We start from the raw sequence: 19,810 nt of genomic DNA, 5'->3' as shown, positions 1-19,810 counted from the left end.
GTAGAGTTACATCCAGGGTCATCTGGTGACAGACCTCCATGATGTAACTCTACGACCTGGGTCGTCTAGGGGTTAAAACCCTAACATTTTTGTTGAACCAAAATGGCTCAAAATAAGCCACTTGCATATTGTTTAGCATATTATGTTAAATCGACATTGTTTAGACATTTTACATTTCATTAATTAGTCATAAAGCCAGTGTGTAAATACTGCTTGAAAGTTAACCTGACACTAGAGTGCCAAGTCGAGGCAAATGGCTGTCTAAGCCCAACCATTAGGGTCTTAGGAATTACCAGACTAATGGACATACTGTAGGCAGCTGACAAAATTATCCTATTATGTTTATGTCGAAGCTCCATTAGGCTCATCTAAACCAGTGAGCTATGACACCTTATGGAAAGACCCCAACTATAATATATATGGACATCTACTCTGGGACCTCCTAGACCAGTGGACTCAAACATCTGGCAATGTCATAAAATGAAGAAGTGCCAAAAGACTCCTTCTGAACACCTAGCTCCAAATGAATGTTCCCATAGTGCCTGAGCTCGTTTCCCAAATTAAGTTTGTGTTGGGATTAGATTGTTTGGAATCAGAACGTTTCAAAGAAAAAGGCACAAAATCTTTCTTCTGTAAATGGAAAACATTTATTAATTCATACTATGACAAAACTGAAAGTGACAAAGTAGAATAACCGTTTCAATACACAACGTGGTATCTGACAGGAAATTTGGCTGGAAGCTTGGGTCCTCTTAGCCTTAGCAACGACTGGTCTTGAACGTTTCTCTGCTCATAGCGGTGGACGCCAGGCACCCCCTTGCACCTACACCATCTCTTTCTCTAATACTTCTTTTGTTCTTTTTCTTTTTGTGACTTTTTTGCTCTTCCAAATCTTTTTCCCTCAATGATTACCTCATAGTGATCACAGCGCTAAAAAAGGTCCAAGGCATATGCAAGTAGGAAGGTACACGCTGTTCTTCGATACTTTCTTAAACTGAATATGCATGTGTGTACAATGTACTCCTGATCTCAATTTGCTATATTTGTATTTAAATATCATCTGTCTCAGAAGAGGGAGGAGGGAGAGACAGAGAAAAAGGCTCACACACAGATTTTTGTGTTTTCAGTAGAAAGCAGCAGCTATGAACTGGGGGAGTGAGTATGGAATGAATTGTTAGTCTCGCCATGGGCAGCAACATATCAAGTTATGTGGAATACCCCTTTAACCTGTTCTCTTTTGCTGCTGAGAATGTGAGTAAAATTCTTTGTTCCCCACTCTAAATGTATCCAATAATTTGAACTTGTTTCTCTGTTTAAGCCGTGACCTCTATTGTTGGCCATTTGCAAAAATTTTTGGGGTGCATGTCTTAGTGCATGTCCTTCTTTGTACATCTTTGTTATATTCTAAATATTAATAAAAATTGTTAAAACATTTTTTTAAGAAGTTTCATAGAGTTTATTAGATTGAGACTCAAGCCTTAGCTGTTTTAACAGCATTTATGGATATGCTTTTCAGCAAGTCCCATGAACATAGGTGTACTGGGGCAGACCTTATTCACTACAATGGGGGAGGTTTCTAGGCATGCTCAGTGATCTACAGGGAGGGGAAAACTCTGAACTTCATCTATTATGGAGATAGCCTTTTTTTGTTTAGATACTCACCTATTAGTGTACTCACGTCTGTGATTGTAAGGAGGACACTGCTGGAAAGTGATCTTTACAGAACAGGAAATATCAGTTTATTATTAAACCCAGCTGTCATACTGAAAACTGCAACACTTGAGAATTACGCTAAATATTACCAACATTTAAAACAAATATGTAACATAAAACTCAGTTTAAACAATAGGTTATTTTCTGATTAAACATTTTCTGTAACAATCATGTTCCATCGATCATTCAGTGACCAAGGGCCTCTATGTCTAGGGAATCAGGCAGGGATACCATAGCTATAAGTAAGGTATCATCCCACAACAAACCTTCACTCTCCATCACCATCACCATGGTGTGGCACTCTTGTGGTTGTGTAATGCTGGCTAAGATTGCCCTGACAGCTGCTGGAATTTGTGCTGTTCACTGCTGTTTCTTTGGCAGAATGGCCTGATCCTTCCATTATTACTGTAGGTTCATCAGGGAAGACATCTGACATCATATATAAGAGTACTATTATGCAGGTGGAGGGTTCATGTATATGTAAGGCCCTCTATTGTTCTATAGTAAATTTATAAAAAAAAAAAAAAAAAAAGGCAGCATGTGGGAAAAATAAATAGCTGTAGGCCCAGGGATTTCACCACTCTCTACATTTATCTTGTTTTAGAAACCAAAGCTATGGAAGAACTGGTGAGCGCTACTTATGTTTTATCCACTATTGGGCTATGTTTCCACAGCATATCTTTTCGTAAAAGTACAGCTGTTGTTGCAATCAAAAGGACACGCTGCCTTATCTTCTATGGGATGCCGGCCATATACACATAGTATAAGCTCCAGCCTGGATCTCTCATGTCATGTCAGTTTTCTGCGGCCATAGAAAACCATGTCAGTGCTATGGAGAGTTCTGATGCAGGCGTGCACAGATGCACCTGCATCAGAACACTGCGGCCGAAAAGATCATCCGGGAGGATCTTTTCAGAGACCGGCCGTTCCATGACCTGGCCGGGTCACAGAACGGCTGGTCTCTTACGCTGTAGGAACATAGCCCTGGACTGTATTCAGTTCTGTGCCACATAGTCCTGAGTGTTTTCATAGGTCCTATAAAGAATAAGGAGTAACCGCCAGATCACAAATGGTAAACCAACATACATTGTGCAGCCATTGTTGTAGTTTGGTAGCCTGCAGCATATAGTTAAATTGCAGTTATTTCTGACAGGGAACTGGATTCGCTGTTCTGCCCACTGGAAATATAGGAAACTGCATCATGGATTGAAGCAAAAATTGAGGCTCGCGTGATGTTTCCATTGAAGAAATTGCAGTTCTCGAGCTGTTGTAGCACAGAAGCTGCAAAAGGAAGAAACGGTCTCGTCATTGCTAGTGAATATTTAAAAAATTACCCCCCTACCCCCAGCTCTGTAGTCAGAAAACAGTGATGGAAAGCATTTTTCCCCTTTATGTTGTATAACCATATTAATTGGGTATAGATTGGGTATTGATGTACTTGTACTAGCCACAGAATAAATGCATCTCCCACAATGTTACAGAGTTGCAGGCTTTTATTTTCACTTTAAACATATAATATTTTTTTTTGTTTCAGATTACATTTCATGGTAAAATGAAGCGTGCCATTATAAAGGGCAATTGGTTTAGTAAAAGCCCTATTACATGAAACGATTATCGGACGATACTGGCGGTTACGGACGATAACCGTTCAGTGTAATAGAAGGCAACGATCAGCCGACATAAACAATGTCGGCTGATTGTAGCAGTCATTTGTCTTTAAACATGTTAAAAGACAAACGTCTCATATAGCAGCGATCTGCTGCCGTCGCTACGTGTAATAGGAGCGGCAGCAGCAGACCGCCGCTATCCTCTATGGGCTGCCTGGACGATCTAGCGATCACCTGGGCAACTCCCCCGCACCTCCCTGTGGCCCCTCCTGCTGACGTGTGAAATAGCGGCGGTAGTGAGCGGGGAACGAGGAGCAAACGAGTGCTGACAGCGCTCATTTGCTCCTCAAGTTGCCCCGTGTAAAAGGGGCTTAAAACAACAAGCCCTCTGGGGAGGAGGAAAATAAACAAAAATGCAAAAAAAATCTAAATTTGGCTGCTTCCTTAAAGGGGTATTCCAAGTTACAGACACTTATCCTATCTCAATACTGAGCCCAGAGTCTTTGTTTTAAACGGAGAGAGGAGTTGCGCATGTTGACCGCCACTCCGTTCATTGTCTATACAGCTGTCGGAGACAACTGAGTGTTGTACTCAGCTATCTCTGGCAGCTCCATTGGCAATGAATGGAGCGGTGCCATACATGCGCAGCTCGTTACTCCATTCAAAGCAAAGACTTGTTGCTGAGATTGGTGGAGGTTCCATTGGTGGCCCCCTTATGATCTAACACTCCACATCCTTTAATATTTTCTTATGATATCACTAGAGACTAACGTGGTAACTCACAGGGACAGTTTACAATATAAACGTCTACTTCAATCTCTTGAAATTCCTTGAAAATCTAAAAAGACAAGAAGAGAGAAGGCACATTTAACTTTAAGGCCAATATTTTGGGGGAAACATTGCCCACATTAAAGGAAGTGTCACTTACATTCTTTAATATTTTTATTCCAACGGTGTCTATGAAACTAACAGCTGAGAAGTCCAATATTAAGGAGTGGATGTCAAGTTTCTCCAACCCTAAAGAGCGGAGGGTGACAGGACTCTGTGGGATGGACTCACTCAGAGTCTTTAGACTTCCTATAACCTCCTCTTTGTTTGTTAGAAAATCAAGTCCAATTCCCTGCACAAAATATAAAGGTTTCATTATGGACATACAAAACCCTACGGAGAATGGTTATGTTCACACATTGTCAAATTGATGCCTGTTTTTATGGGACGGCCGTCATTTTATATCAACAGCTGCTATTCATATTATAACATCTGTTATTATGTAATATCATCTGTTATTTGCCGTTAACTGACAGCCGTCCAATAAAAACGGCTGTCATTTTGACAGTGTGTGAATATAGCCAATATGATAGTATCATAGTCTTTGGCTAGATTATGAAATGTATAGATGGCATCCAACATGGCTGCTCTTAGTTCACCTAGTAGATCTACTACTTATATAAATCCAGTCTACTTATAGGTCTACTTATATAAATCCAGTCTACTGCATTGGACTATCTACATCAATTTAGGGATAGTTTGGTTTAGAAAACACATATTTAAATACTATTTTATTGGAATCTGAATTATGAGGGTCAAGGGGGATAAGCTAGGAGTCTCCTGTGCCACTGCTGACCTTTTGTGTTTTAGCCAGAATGATTTTGGCCAGGTTAATGATTTTCTGCAGGCCTTTCTTTCTCTTCTGAATGGCTTTCTTCTTCTTCTCTATCAGTTTGTCCACATTTCCTCCCATCTACAAAGGGTAATTATGAGAATTGAGACCTGAGAATCACATGATGTTTTTCGTGTTTAAGACACCAAATTTCTTACCTTAATCTTCAAGGATTTTGCATACAGTTCTGCATTGGCAAAGTAAATTGGGGAACTTGATTGAAAAATCTTCACACCGGGGATCTCTTTTGCCTTGGAAAAAAGACAAAAATCCAACTTATCAACTTGTACATTTTTGGACCAAATAGTTTCTGAATTCTCCATAAATGATAAATCTTACCATATTCTAATGCAAGCCAATACATTGCCCACTGTGATGAGACTGAACCTAAGTATAGGTTTAAGGGTCTTTTTACATGGCCCGATATTTTGCCATCCACTGCTGCAAACAAGCACCAATCTGTGAGATCAGCACTCGATTACCCTTTACAAGGCACAATCATTTGCATGGCCAGGACACATGAAGGAATGCTGTATTGTTTGTGGGGCCATTTAAATGCATTGTTATTGGTAGCACATCCCCTGTTTACACAGAGTTGTGCCGATAACTATAAATTGTACGCACAAAGATCAAATCAGCCAACGAGTGGGCATTTGCTGATCTCTGACACTTTTATACTAATTCTCATTGCTAATAGTCACCCCTTGTATAAGGGTACTATAACAGGGGTACTATAACAGTAGGATATGTCGCAGGTTGGGAAGAGAAAGCAACTGGTATGGGGCAAAAATGGAAGTAGAAAACTCCATGAGAAGCTTTATGGCAGGGATGGGGAACCTTTGGCCCTCCAACTGATGCAAAACTACAATTTCCATCATGTCTGGGCAGCGAAAGCAAAACTCATAAGCAAGCTCCATCTTGGAAAGTATGTGGGTTGCCAGTGTCACTTACCAATGTATTTTCTTCTGCATCTCGGTAGATGTCAGACTCAACAATCTGTCCCAGGATGGAATAATGAGGCCTGTAACCACAAACCAAAAACATTGCATTGTGCAAATAATGCTTCATATATATTCATATCTTTTATATTAAAATTGTGAAAATGTTCATGAAATCATCATCTAACATTATTATTATTTATTTATAGAAGGCCCTTAATTCCACAGCACTATACAATAGATAGGGGTAACGAGCAGAAACAACACAAGATCAAAAACACATTACATGAAGGCAAATGGCAGACTGGTACATGGGGAAGAGGACCCTGCCCGCAAGGGCTTACAATCTATAAGGTACGGGGAGAGAAACAGAAGGTAAAGTGCAGCCAGTCAAGTGTGATGCAGAATTATAGGTTGTAGCCTACTTCGAATAGATGGTTTTTTAGGTTACTTTTGAAGGACTTGATGGTGGGTGAGAGCCGGATGTGTCGAGGTAGCAAGTTCCAGAGTATGGGGGAGGCTCGGGCAAAGTCTTGGAGGCGGTGCAGACGGAGGTCACTGGAGAATCTAAGGTTGCGTGAGGGACGGTAGCGGGATATCAGGTCAGAGATGGATGGAGGGGACAGGTTGTGGATGGCCTTGTACGTCATGGTCAACAGTTTAAAGTGAATACGTTGGGCAATGGAGAGCCAGTGGAGAGATTGGCAGAGTCGAGAGGCAGAGGTAAAGCGAAGGGAAAGGTTGATTAGTCGGGCAGCAGAGTTTAGGATACACTGGAGGGGATTAAGGGGGTTAGATGGAAGGCCAGGGAGAAGGATATTACAGTAGTCCAAGCGGAAAATAATGAGAGCATGTACCAGCAGTTTGGTAGAGTCAGGGGTGAGAAAAGATCGGATTCTGGAAATCATGACACAATGAACATCACAAGTTCGTGTGTAACTGTTCTGTCCCCTAAGAAAATTAGGGTAAATGACTGCCATAGGGCCACATGAAAAGGGGCTTGACTTGTTTGAGATACCATAATTGTTGAAGTGTTTTTTCAGAGAAAATTGTTTGATGGTCTATCTACAGAACAGGTGTACAAACATGCGACCCTCCAGCTGTTGTAAACTACGATTCCCATCATGCCTGGACAGTCAAAACTAAAGCTTTGGATGTTTAGGCATAATGGGAATTGTAATTTTGCAACAACTGGAGGGTGGTATGTTTGACACCCCTGATCTACAGGATAGTTCATAATTGTTCTGGGAGGCATTATCATCCATACCATTATAGCCGCTTTCTAGTCTGCACTCCTTTATAACACTCACAACTGAGTCCTGAAAGTGACTGTAAACAATCCAAATACGACAGAGACAGCCAGTCCAATGTCCAGGTTCAGGCAGATGGTCGCCAGGAAAGTCACAAGCCATATAAGCTGGAACAGTAAAAGTTTATCAGGCATTGGTTTACAACATAATGAAAACATAACAAGCTTTTACTATGATGTTGCACATATAAAAAGAGGGTAAATATAAAATAGTAGCAGTTAGAACTGTGTAAATCTATTACTCACCAGATCATACTTGTTGGTTCTCCATAGGAGGGGTATATCCATAAACTGCTTGTACATGCCCTTCAGGTTGGCAATGACAATGGAGGACAGTATTGCCTTTAGAGAAAACAAATAACAAAAGAGTAACTGGGCCAATCATACTAGGTAACAATTTACATATTCCATTTATTAAACTTGAGTCTATTACATGACTACCAATAGCATCTTAGGTAGCACTATAGAAGATGACGGCACTCCCCAGAAAACCGCACACTGATACCACAGCCTTCCACAGATAGCCTCCTCCTCCTCACTCTTATCTCTTCTCTACTTTCTTCTTATGTGCCATATCTAAGATCATATACTAAACCTCTCACGTATTCTCTCCTTCAATGTGATAATAAAAAATTATGTTCCATTTGGATAAAAAGCTGTAAAGTGAGATGTCTTTTTCGACATGTTGTATAGCGAGGTTGATCACTAGATGTCAGCACATGGGAAAACTACAATATTTCATAATCTATTCTACATGGATAAAACTGACAAAATAAAACATACAAACTGACAAAAATAAAAGGAGCCCAGGCTAAAACAATGTAGTCCCATCGAAATACACAGATTATCAAAGCAAATGATTGATTTTCTAGACCTGAACCTGCATTTGCATATAAAGTATTCCTCTTTCCATTGACACAGGTCTTCATGTGAAAACACTATCACATATTGAGGGGGATATTATCACTGCATACAGCAGAACCTGTTTTCAGCAGCCATTTCACATTCATTGTTATCCATTTATACAATGTATATATTAAATCTACATTCAATGTCAACCCAGCCTGACAATTACATTCTCCTTTAATAAAATTCTATAAAAAAAAATATTGGTTCTTCTGTCAAATTCCATTTTGAGAGAAAAAACTAAATTTTCCATCAAATTCAACCAAGATGGCTGAACTTACAGGAGCAAAGAAAGCACTGAAGTGGAGAAGAGAGATTCTTACCCTAGGAAGGCATGTAAAGAGTTCGCCTGCCTTGAGAATGATCACCAAAATAATGATCGCAGATATGGATCCAGCAATCTGAAAATAGTTTAGTGGAAGAAAATGTTAAAGGGAAACAATCACCAAAATGTAGGTTAATAAAATAAAAATACAGCAAAAAAATGCTTAAAGGGAACCTGTTACTCCTGCACCCAGGGCAGAGAATGCCTGGCCCCCTGGTAGAGCCCCAGATACTAAGTCTATTGAAATGATACAGGATAGAGGTACAGTGTCTGCAGCACCATCACATGGGGGGGGGGGGGGGGGACATAAAGCCGATAAAATAGCTGAGTTTCCCGTCTTGAGTCTTTGATGTGCTATGAAAGGTGACAGTGCTGACAAGTGATATTGTTGGATATTGTTGGTGTTCTTGAGCTGTGGCCTAAGAAACCATAGGAGTGATGGAGCCATTGGGGTGCTGTAGTGAGTTAACCCAATAGCAGAACAGAGACAGGAACAGGCTGGGCACAACCTCCCCTTGTAGGAACAGGTCAGGGCCCATAGTGGTTCCAATTAATTTTGTTACCTGCAACCATTACCCTTATTTGAACATTTTTTTTAAACCAGGACTGTGTCTGTGATATGCCAAGCATATAAACTTGTATCTATTGAAAGAGTCTGTTTGTGGACTTTGTTTCTGAACTACACCATCACTCACCTCTGGATCCCCCCACCTTACCAAGGGTTCACCCCCACCTCCTGTTTCGGTCTGTTAGACACGCATAGTCTCTGTACACATTGGTGTACCGTACATAGAAGAAATGGGACACTATAGAAATGATCTGCATCTGTAAAAACCACATCCTTGTGCTGCCTAGAATGGTCTAGAATAGCCCCATAGGAGCTAGATGCATGGGCTGCCTCTACAGTGCTTTAATGTCAGCCATGTTCTCCTATCATTACCTGTGTGTTTCCTCCTGTACTCTCCTGAACGAGACTCCTGGACATGGATGAGGTGACAGCAAAACAATGGAAGAAGCTGCCAGTGAGATTACTTAACCCGAGTGCTATCAGTTCCTTAGAGGGGGAAGTGACATATAAATGTTGTGTTACAATCTGATCATGGATATTCACAGGTAATAGTTTAATATATCTACAGCACATTGTATTGTATGTCACACCATTCTGGTCCATGGTCCATGTCTAGTATAACAGCTATGCGCTGTTTAATTGAATACAGACCAAAAATATTGTCGTGCCTTGGATTATGAGTATAATTCATTCTGGGACTGTGCTTGTAATCTGAATCACTCTAAAATCAAAGATAATTTTTCCATAAGGAATCATTTAAATGCAGACAAATGGTTCCACACCCCAAAAATAATGATTTTTAAAAAAAATTCTGAATAACAGGTAAAACAAATGAAACAAACGTGTAGAAAGCTGGATATGTGATATTATAAATTACTGTACAGTATAGCGATCAGCATGTGGTGTATTATGCATAGTAAGAGCCAGGGGCGTAGCTAGGATTCATGGGGCCCCATAGCAAAAAACTGTACGGGGCCCCATGAATCCTGCATGCTCCCCTACCCCCACCCCCCCTCGCCAAACACAGACAATGACGCACATATATACACACACAGAGGCACCATTAACATATATACAGATACACCACTAACATACACACATTTACACTAGAATGTGATTACACTAGTGCTGATGTATACACCATGGGGGAGATTTATCAAACATGGTGTAAAGTGAAACTGGCTCAGTCGCCCCTAGCAACCAATCAGATTCCACCTCTCATTCCTCACAGACTCTTTGGAAAATGTAAGGTGGAATCTGATTGGTTGCTAGGGGCAACTGAGCCAGTCTCACTTTACACCATCTTTGATAAATCTCCCCCATGAGTAGACTGTACACAGGGAAATCATCTCAGCGTAATAAGAAATACTCAACCAGAAATAAAAGAAAATGCAGCAGATATCAATGGTGGGTTCTTTTATTAGAGCCCAGCATTAATAGAAGCTGCTGCAGAACATCTTTGGGAGTAAACCTGTCAATCACTTGAGACACTACTGACAGACACAAACACACACATATACACCAGTGCTACAGACATTGCTGACATACACACACACACATATATAGCCACAGATACCTACACATACTGACATATAAATATATACACAGATACATATACACACACACACTGACATATACATATACCCACAGACACATATATACACTCACTGACACACATACACAGCACTTACAGCTCCCAGGCCTCCCCCTCCTCCTCCTGTAGTCCGGGCTGATCTTCACATAGAAGTATTCAGGACCTTTGGGTCATGTGACCCAAAGGTCCTTCATCCCTCTCATGTGCCACAGGACCTGGCAGGTCCTGCTACTCTGTTCAGCCCGCTCACCCGGCACTACAGTGAGGGGCTGAACAGTGCAGTGGGGGTCCCTCTTCCTCTTTGGACCCCTGGTGGTACAGTGGTCGGTACCTAGCATGAAGGCAGGGCAGGCTTCCTCGGGCCCCCTTCCTGCAGGGGCCCCATAGCAGTCGCCTTCCCTGCCTTCATGGTAGCTACGCCACTGGTAAGAGCATAAGAATGAAAAAACAGCAGCAGTTTGTAGATACAGGATGGAGCTGCAGATCCCCATAATGCAGGAGCGTAGTACAACAGGATAGAATAGAGAAGCAGGGCTGCTGTCAGAGATCTGTGTCACATGACCGTAATGGGGAAGTGGTGTGTGTTCAGTATGAACCAATCAGGACATCAGAATCACAGAGCTGTGCAGGAGGATAGTGACAGAAACTTTTCTATACAGCAGTGTGTATAGCCAAGCGTGAGTGCAGGCACATTATAGCAGGCTAGTCACTTAAAGTCACAGTACGTGTTGGAACGATGTGAGACTATAGGTGCATATACATGGGTGTCTTGGTGCTGCTCCCTTTAGGTAAAGTCCAACAATCTTATAGAAATGTATAAAAACAAAAAATAGGGGGCGCACCCTATTTTTGCTTCTTACACATTATAGCAGGAATAGAGAGCACGGGAAAGACAAAGTGACAGAGACTGCAGGGAGCATTAAGGAATGAGCAGGGTAGATGTGGAATCAGTTTAGCAGCACTCTCTGTCCAGAGAGAGAGGTTACAGCTATGGAGAGATTACCTAAAGTGGATCTGCTATAATTTGGAATGGGTCATGGGTGATGTGTGGCCAATAACAATGATTTTTAGGCCTGTCCAAAACATCTGATCAGCCAACACATTACTTTTCTCATTGCTTAGCTAATTGAGGGCCCTTTTATCAATTACAGGAACAAGTGTTTTTAAAAACCCTCATTTGGCCAATAAATGGCGCATGTAAATGGGCCTCAACAATGCAATGTTTTTCAAGTAATATAACTTACCTGGTTACTATCCACCTTATATCTGTGCTTCATTGCAAACATTTTAGCCAGAGATATAGTAATTGCATATCCCACTACAGCAATGGCAAAGGCATTTCCAGCAACGTTTACAAAAAACTCAGTATTAGGTACGGCTGGTGCTACAAGCCTGTAAAAGAGTAACAAAAATATACCTACTATAATACTGCCCCCTTTGTACAAGAATATAACTACTATAACAAGCTGCCAATCTTAAGGCCCGTTTACTGAATAGAGGCTATCCTGTCCACCTCCTAGAAGAGGCACACGCCAAGGCCAATACCCTCCCTAGAACCTCTCTCTTATCTGCCAAATCCCGCAGACAGTCTAAAAAGTCTTTTGACCCTAGTAATAAAAGGTTCACTTTCGCGTTGCTGAACAGCAATCAGAACTGGTGACTACCATCATTAAAAGACACTGGTTCCTGTTGCAACATGATAGTGACCTTAGGGACGTGGTTGATCGTAAGCCTCTTATCACTTTCAAAAAGAGTACCACTATAGCAGACTCTCTAACTGAGAATCGAGCCACCCAAAATAGGAGTTGGCTGGATCGCAACTTGCCGGAAGGCAACAAGCGATGTGGCACTTGTCACTATTGCCCCCAAATGTTGAACAAAGCTTATGTCAACCTTGGGGGCAGAGAATGTTATGTCCGTGACTTTATAACATGCAGAACGACTCATGTCATATATGCCATCCTTTGCCCCTGCGGCAGGTACTATGTTGGAAAAACGAAGCGTCCGTTGTGGACACGTTTTAAGGAACATCAGTACTCTGTCCGCACGGGTAAAGGGGTCCCCAGGCTCATTGATCATATACGTACTGTCCATAATAGGGACACCAAGTCACTACGGTTCATAGGTTTAAAACGAGTAGATCCCCCCAGCAACGGGGAAGATAGATTAAAACTTCTCCTCAAGCGAGAAACCCGATGGATTCTACGCTTAGATGCTACCGGGCCAAGCGGCCTCAATGAGAGGAATGATCTTAATACTCTGCTATAACTGAATTCCGTATGTACTTGTGTCTGTTTTTTATTTTGTTCTTTGTAACAACTTTATTGATTGTTTTTCAACAACTTTATTGTTAACTGCACCGTTACTTAAGCACCTCCCCTGCACGTACATGGCGTTCCTAGCCCGACGAAGCACCACTGTAGGCGTGAAACATTTGTTGCTCCTGCTGAACACACCTGCTCTACCATCTCTCCTCTCCCCGCCTAGCCTATTCTGATGTATCGGAAATAAACCACTTGCAGCTTCAGTCCGGTGAGTGCGAGACTCTGTTTCTTGACCCTGAACTATAACTACTATACTACTGTCCCCTATGTACAGGAATATAACTACTATAATACTGCCTCCTATGTACAAGAATATAACTACTATAATACTGTCCCCTATGTACAAGAATATAACTACTATAATGCGGTTCAGGGAAGAAACAGAGTGCTGCACCTCACACCTATGGCTGATACTAGTGCCGCTTGGCTAAATAAAAAACACATCAGAATTTTGTGTATGAATTGATCAAGCCATACTGCCCCATGTACCTCGTGCCGGTATCTGATACACATGGGTCCCTACACTAAGTCCACACCGTGCCAGTCAGTGGCCACCAACCCCGCAGGCGTGCACAGCCAGGGAACGGGGGCCATGGGACGGCCCTGCGACCCCCATGCCACAGGACCAGACCCAAAAACACCACACCAGAACCCGGCCAGCACCGCCGGCGGAGAAGGTCGCCCCCAAGCAGCACAAGTCTGGATAAGGTATTGCGCTCACCATAGCTGCAGCAAACAGAATGGGAAAAAACAGGAGGGATTAAAACCATGTGCACTCAGGTGTCTCCTGCTAATTGCGGTCATGTGGGTCTCACCAGGAGGAGTGCAATACACGGAGAAAAGAGAGAAACAAAATGCGGTTCAGGGAAGAAACAGAGTGCTGCACCTCACACCTATGGCTGATACTAGTGCCGCTTGGCTAAATAAAAAACACATCAGAATTTTGTGTATGAATTGATCAAGCCATACTGCCCCATGTACCTCGTGCCGGTATCTGATACACATGGGTCCCTACACTAAGTCCACACCGTGCCAGTCAGTGGCCACCAACCCCGCAGGCGTGCACAGCCAGGGAACGGGGGCCATGGGACGGCCCTGCGACCCCCATGCCACAGGACCAGACCCAAAAACACCACACCAGAACCCGGCCAGCACCGCCGGCGGAGAAGGTCGCCCCCAAGCAGCACAAGTCATATTGAGCGCAATACCTTATCCAGACTTGTGCTGCTTGGGGGCGACCTTCTCCGCCGGCGGTGCTGGCCGGGTTCTGGTGTGGTGTTTTTGGGTCTGGTCCTGTGGCATGGGGGTCGCAGGGCCGTCCCATGGCCCCCGTTCCCTGGCTGTGCACGCCTGCGGGGTTGGTGGCCACTGACTGGCACGGTGTGGACTTAGTGTAGGGACCCATGTGTATCAGATACCGGCACGAGGTACATGGGGCAGTATGGCTTGATCAATTCATACACAAAATTCTGATGTGTTTTTTATTTAGCCAAGCGGCACTAGTATCAGCCATAGGTGTGAGGTGCAGCACTCTGTTTCTTCCCTGAACCGCATTTTGTTTCTCTCTTTTCTCCGTGTATTGCACTCCTCCTGGTGAGACCCACATGACCGCAATTAGCAGGAGACACCTGAGTGCACATGGTTTTAATCCCTCCTGTTTTTTCCCATTCTGTTTGCTGCAGCTATGGTGAGCGCAATACCTTATCCAGACTTGTGCTGCTTGGGGGCGACCTTCTCCGCCGGCGGTGCTGGCCGGGTTCTGGTGTGGTGTTTTTGGGTCTGGTCCTGTGGCATGGGGGTCGCAGGGCCGTCCCATGGCCCCCGTTCCCTGGCTGTGCACGCCTGCGGGGTTGGTGGCCACTGACTGGCACGGTGTGGACTTAGTGTAGGGACCCATGTGTATCAGATACCGGCACGAGGTACATGGGGCAGTATGGCTTGATCAATTCATACACAAAATTCTGATGTGTTTTTTATTTAGCCAAGCGGCACTAGTATCAGCCATAGGTGTGAGGTGCAGCACTCTGTTTCTTCCCTGAACCGCATAACTACTATAATACTGTTCCCTATGTACAGGAATATAATTACTATAATACTGCTCCATATGTACAAGAATATAACTACTATAATACTGCCTCCCTATGTACAGGAATATAATTACTATAATACTGCTCCATATGTACAAGAATATAACTACTATAATACTGCCTCCCTATGTACAGGAATATAATTACTATAATACTGCCACTATGAACAAGAATATCACTACTATAATATGTTTCCTTGTGTATAAGGATTACTCTTATACCACATCCTAAAAATAACTATACAAATGAACTGTTAAGAACATCTTATTAGAATTTTTCTTAATCCAAGGGCACATACCCAGTAGGAATATCCCCCACAATGCCTACGCCATATTTTCCATGAAGATTCACTCCATATGATATTGCAGTAGAAATGATGAGCTGGAAGATAGAAATTTTGCGCACTAATGAGATGTATTGATTATATAATATATTAACATTATACATAACTAATATAAAAAAGAGGATTATACACGCCTGGTGATTTAGCTCATATAATAAAACTATTGTCCTTAATGGAAAGCAGAATATGCAAACATAGTCTATAAAATGCAGCTATTGTTTATGTACCAGATAGGTGTTCTGTCACATTGATGAATTATTGTATGTTAATTAACTATATAAAACATTCCCTATGGAGCTTCTGTAAGAATAGTAGTCATATAAGAACATCCTGCTGGATCACTCTGAAGGCATGTATCCAGGCTAGCTTTCTTTCCTCATCAATCAGCTTTGGGCACCCATGTCACCAGTTTTCCAGTTGTCCTTCCATGGATCACCATTTGTAGGTACTTATTATTGCATACCAGGCACTCTCTATATAACCTGATATGACCCAGTCATCTAGCCATCATACTTTGGCCTTGGTCAAACTTGCTCAAACAAAACTTTAAAAATAGACTGTTCACTTGCTGTCTGATATGTTATTCACTTTACCCAGCAGTGGCTTTACCATTATGGCTGTTTGATATATATTGGTGTAGTCTTTGTTAATTTAAAGTAACAGTTGAAATTTGTTTGCAATTCCACTACTGACCTTGTGGAGATAAGCAAGACCAAGCATAAAACACATGGTGGATGTGGGTGGGAGGGGGTGGGGGGGATTTGGTCAACAAACATTTAAAGGAATTGGAATCTTTTGTGATTTTTTTTTAAATACCAGGTTTTACCAGTGGTAATAACTAATAAATTACCCTTACTTACTATTCCACTCCTCACCACGTAGAATTTTGAACACATATTTTCATGTCAAACATTTATTTCATATGTACAAATGCGTTTCCCACCTCTGGGATAAACACGTAAAAAAACAAAGGCTCTCCAGCCCCTTCAAGCCTGATTATGACAGTCAGAGTGGCCAGGATTCAGAAAAATAAAATGAATGAGCTGTCTTGTGCAGTTCACATTAATGGGAGTTACCTAAACAGTGTAGCTTACACACAGTTTTCTTATGCTGCGCTTACACTTCCTAACGATTTATTAGTCTAAACGCTAATCGTTATAAAAAACAAATCGTTGCTTTAAAATGGCAGCATTAGCTGTTTCCATGATCCCCGCCACTTTCTGCGGAAAGGCTGGATGGGGATGGCAGCCTTTGTTGATAAGATAGGTGTGGGTCCCAGAGGTGGGAACTGTCCTTATTTATAGTACATACTGTGGATATGTTCTTAATGTTTCAAATGGTAATATCCCTCCAGAAGCCTCATGGTGTGCAAGTAGAGTCATGTAATATTTTAATGCTTCACCTAGTGGTAACATATTTAGTGCACTAGTTTTATCTCAGCCAGTAATGCATAAGCAGAAGCATTTACTTACCACCACCAGTTCTATAGGTATGGGCATACATAAGTGGGATTGGAACCTCTGGTTGACTTCTTTTACAGCAAAGAGAAAAACTAGAGCAATGAGGCTCACAATAAGCGTGCCAATGTTCGTTTTGTGGATTCTACAGAATAAGCTGACCAAAGACTGGAGAGAAAAACATAATATTCATACATGTTAATCCTTTATAATTCACTACAGAGAAATTCTTGCAGATTGCACACTCAAAATATGGTCCGCATAAATATACTGAATGTGTGACTGAGGTGTTACTGTTCACTACTGTTAAGTATCTGCACCCAATGTTTTACCATTTCCACTCTAAGGCCATGTTCCCACATAGTAAGACACTGGCACTGCCTGTGTCAGAGAACATCATCCCGGTTGGTCTTGCAGCATCTTCACTGCCGCTAAATTCGGATGCAGGCGCATCCGTGTGCCCCCGCAACTGAATTCACTGCTGCACACAATGCAGCGTGCAGCCAGAGCCGCACACTCCATTGTGTGCATTGACAGGTTTTGTGTGGCCGCAGAAAACTGACATGTCAGTTTCTTGCAGCGCCGCTTGGGATCCCGGCCGGAGTGTACACTATGGGGGAGATTTATGAAAGGGTGTAAATATACACCTGGTGTAAACTGCCCACAGCAACCAATCACAGCTTAGCTTTTATTTCACCAGAGCTGAAAGTTGAGCTGTAATTGGTTGCGGTGGGCAGTTTACACCAATGTATATTTACACCCTTTCATAAATCTCCCCCTATGTGTATATACTCCGCCCGGGATTCCTTAGAAGGCAGCACTACGTAAGTTCCGCAGTAATCACGGCTGTTGTTACAACGGCCGTGATTATTACGAAACTTTCGAAGTGTGAACATAGCCTCATAATGCTCCTAACACAGCAAATATACCCCCTTGGTGTGCTCCCTCGTAGTAATGATACCCCTTATTGCCCCTCACATGGTAAGGATGCTGCCTTAGTGACCCTAATACATCAATACCATAAAATAATAAAAAAAATTATATTATTATAGACAATGAAACCAGGCCATTCTGATCAACTCACATAGATCAGTGACAGAGGATGTGTCCGTTCACTCAGAGGGAGGCCAAGTATATGCTTGAGCTGGGACACAGTTACATGGATTGTAGCCGCAGTGGTATACCCCCGGACTAGGGGCTCTGAGAGGTACGTGACCACAAATCCAAACTGCACAAGGCCCAGGATAACCTGCAGAATAGTGAGAACAAACACCATAAGGGTACAAACCCACTTGCCGGATCTGCAGCGAGTCTCCTTGCTGCGTTTTTGCAGCGAGACTCGCTGCAGATCCCAGCCCTATACTTTCATTAGCAGAGAAACTCGCAGCAGGGATGTACATCCCTGCTGCGATTTTGTCTGCAGCCCTCCCCATTAACCCCCTAACCGCCGGACATTATACATTACCGGGTCCCCGTTCCTGCTTGCTTCGGAGCTCCCAGTGTCTTCACGGCCCGCCCGGGGAGCGATCATGCGGCCGGGGGCTGCGGGGGGGGGGGGGTGATCGTACGGCCGGGGGGTGCGGCGGGCGATCATGCGGCCGGGGGGCGTTCATGCGGCCGGGGGCTGGGGGCGATCGGGGCTGCAGGGGGGGGGGGCGGGCAGGTTATACATTATCAGGTCCCCGCTCCTGCTTGCTTCGGCGGCTCCCGGCACGTTCCGCCCGGCAAATCAGTGCACTGCCCCGCCGCAGCGCACTGATTGGTCGGGCGGGCCGTGAAGACACCGGGAGCCCCGAAGCAAGCAGGAATGGGGACCCGGTAATGTATAATGTCCGGCGGCTAGGGGGTTAATGGGGAGGGCTGCAGACAAAATCGCAGCAGGGATGTACATCCCTGCTGCGAGTTTCTCTGCTAATGAAAGTATAGGGCTGGGATCTGCAGCGAGTCTCGCTGCAAAAACGCAGCAAGGAGACTCGCTGCAGATCCGGCAAGTGGGTTTGAACTCAGATCAAATCAAATCAGATCATATATTTTAATGGACATTTTCAGATCAGTCTTTAAAGAGCATTGCCCTTCCTCTTCTGTCAAGTGGTTCAGAATTCTTTTGGAATATATCTTGGGTAATTCTGGTTCTGGGAAAACTGGTAGATAACTATTGTAATTGCAGGATGTGTTACCATTATTTGAGCATCATCTTGATATGCCACAAGTGACTGATCCTGGTGCCAGGCTGTTGATAGAACTCCCATGCTTTTGGCATCTTGGCAACTGCCAGCCTCCGGATTTATCAGACATTTATACCATATACTGTGTATAAGCCATGTATGTTTCAGTTAGGAATACCCCTTTATTTCTGTGTGCTATGACTCTCCATAATACACAGGCTTGCTTAGGTCCATAGAGCCCAGACTACAGGAAGCCTTACAATGGAGACAATGGTTGTGCAGGAAGACAAAAAAAGAAGCCAGTTATATGCGATCTAAGGAGCCAACCTGACCAAAGGCGTTCTTTGCATCTGAATGGACAAGTTCTGCCTCTACAGATGATTCTAGTAATAAATTACATATACATGGATGGCGGTATGGACATTCTCATTATGATGTATCGTGTTATAGTACCCGACAACTCCCAGCAATGATCTCCACTAGAGGTCATATAAAACAGCATAGACTATTACCTGGAATAACCCTACCAGTAACGTCATTGCAGCCACCACCTCCACTCTGGCTTTGTCTCTTGCTATAGTATCGATGACAGTTTCATTCCCTGGCAATATAAAGTTGTCATTTGGTACCAGAGACTCGGTGACACTGCCGATCATGATGGAGACCACAGCAAAGGTGCCTGAAAGGAAGACATAAACTCACTCCAAAGCCAAACCAGCCTGGGGTTAAACAGTGTACGACTAACTCACGTTCCTATAATAACTGCTCTGATCCATAGTTACAACCTGTACTATAGTCCAGAGTTGTATTTGCA

The 19,810-nt window shown here is 43.1% G+C and overlaps 1 protein-coding gene across 1 annotated transcript in view; it reads right to left on the bottom strand.

Moving 5' to 3' along the window:
• Window positions 1-2,232: 2,232 nt before the first annotated feature.
• Window positions 2,233-19,810, bottom strand: part of CELSR3 (cadherin EGF LAG seven-pass G-type receptor 3) — a 171,699-nt gene continuing 154,121 nt past the window's right edge. Inside the window, exons 38-52 of the mRNA XM_069967922.1 lie at window positions 19,509-19,675; window positions 17,916-18,080; window positions 16,847-16,999; window positions 15,330-15,412; window positions 11,865-12,012; window positions 9,399-9,512; window positions 8,457-8,534; window positions 7,474-7,569; window positions 7,229-7,335; window positions 5,932-6,001; window positions 5,139-5,231; window positions 4,945-5,061; window positions 4,249-4,440; window positions 4,104-4,158; window positions 2,233-2,994 (exon numbers count right to left, since the gene is read on the bottom strand). Of these exons, the coding sequence (XP_069824023.1) occupies window positions 2,843-2,994; window positions 4,104-4,158; window positions 4,249-4,440; window positions 4,945-5,061; window positions 5,139-5,231; window positions 5,932-6,001; window positions 7,229-7,335; window positions 7,474-7,569; window positions 8,457-8,534; window positions 9,399-9,512; window positions 11,865-12,012; window positions 15,330-15,412; window positions 16,847-16,999; window positions 17,916-18,080; window positions 19,509-19,675 (1,790 nt within the window). The 3' untranslated portion in view covers window positions 2,233-2,842. The remainder of the gene's footprint in view (window positions 2,995-4,103; window positions 4,159-4,248; window positions 4,441-4,944; window positions 5,062-5,138; window positions 5,232-5,931; window positions 6,002-7,228; window positions 7,336-7,473; window positions 7,570-8,456; window positions 8,535-9,398; window positions 9,513-11,864; window positions 12,013-15,329; window positions 15,413-16,846; window positions 17,000-17,915; window positions 18,081-19,508; window positions 19,676-19,810) is intronic.

Source organism: Dendropsophus ebraccatus, chromosome 4, assembly GCF_027789765.1.
Source record: "Dendropsophus ebraccatus isolate aDenEbr1 chromosome 4, aDenEbr1.pat, whole genome shotgun sequence".
NCBI classification, from domain to species: domain Eukaryota; kingdom Metazoa; phylum Chordata; class Amphibia; order Anura; family Hylidae; genus Dendropsophus; species Dendropsophus ebraccatus.
The sequence above is the reverse complement of the archived record's forward strand: the minus strand, read 5'-3'. Positions and strand labels throughout refer to the sequence as shown.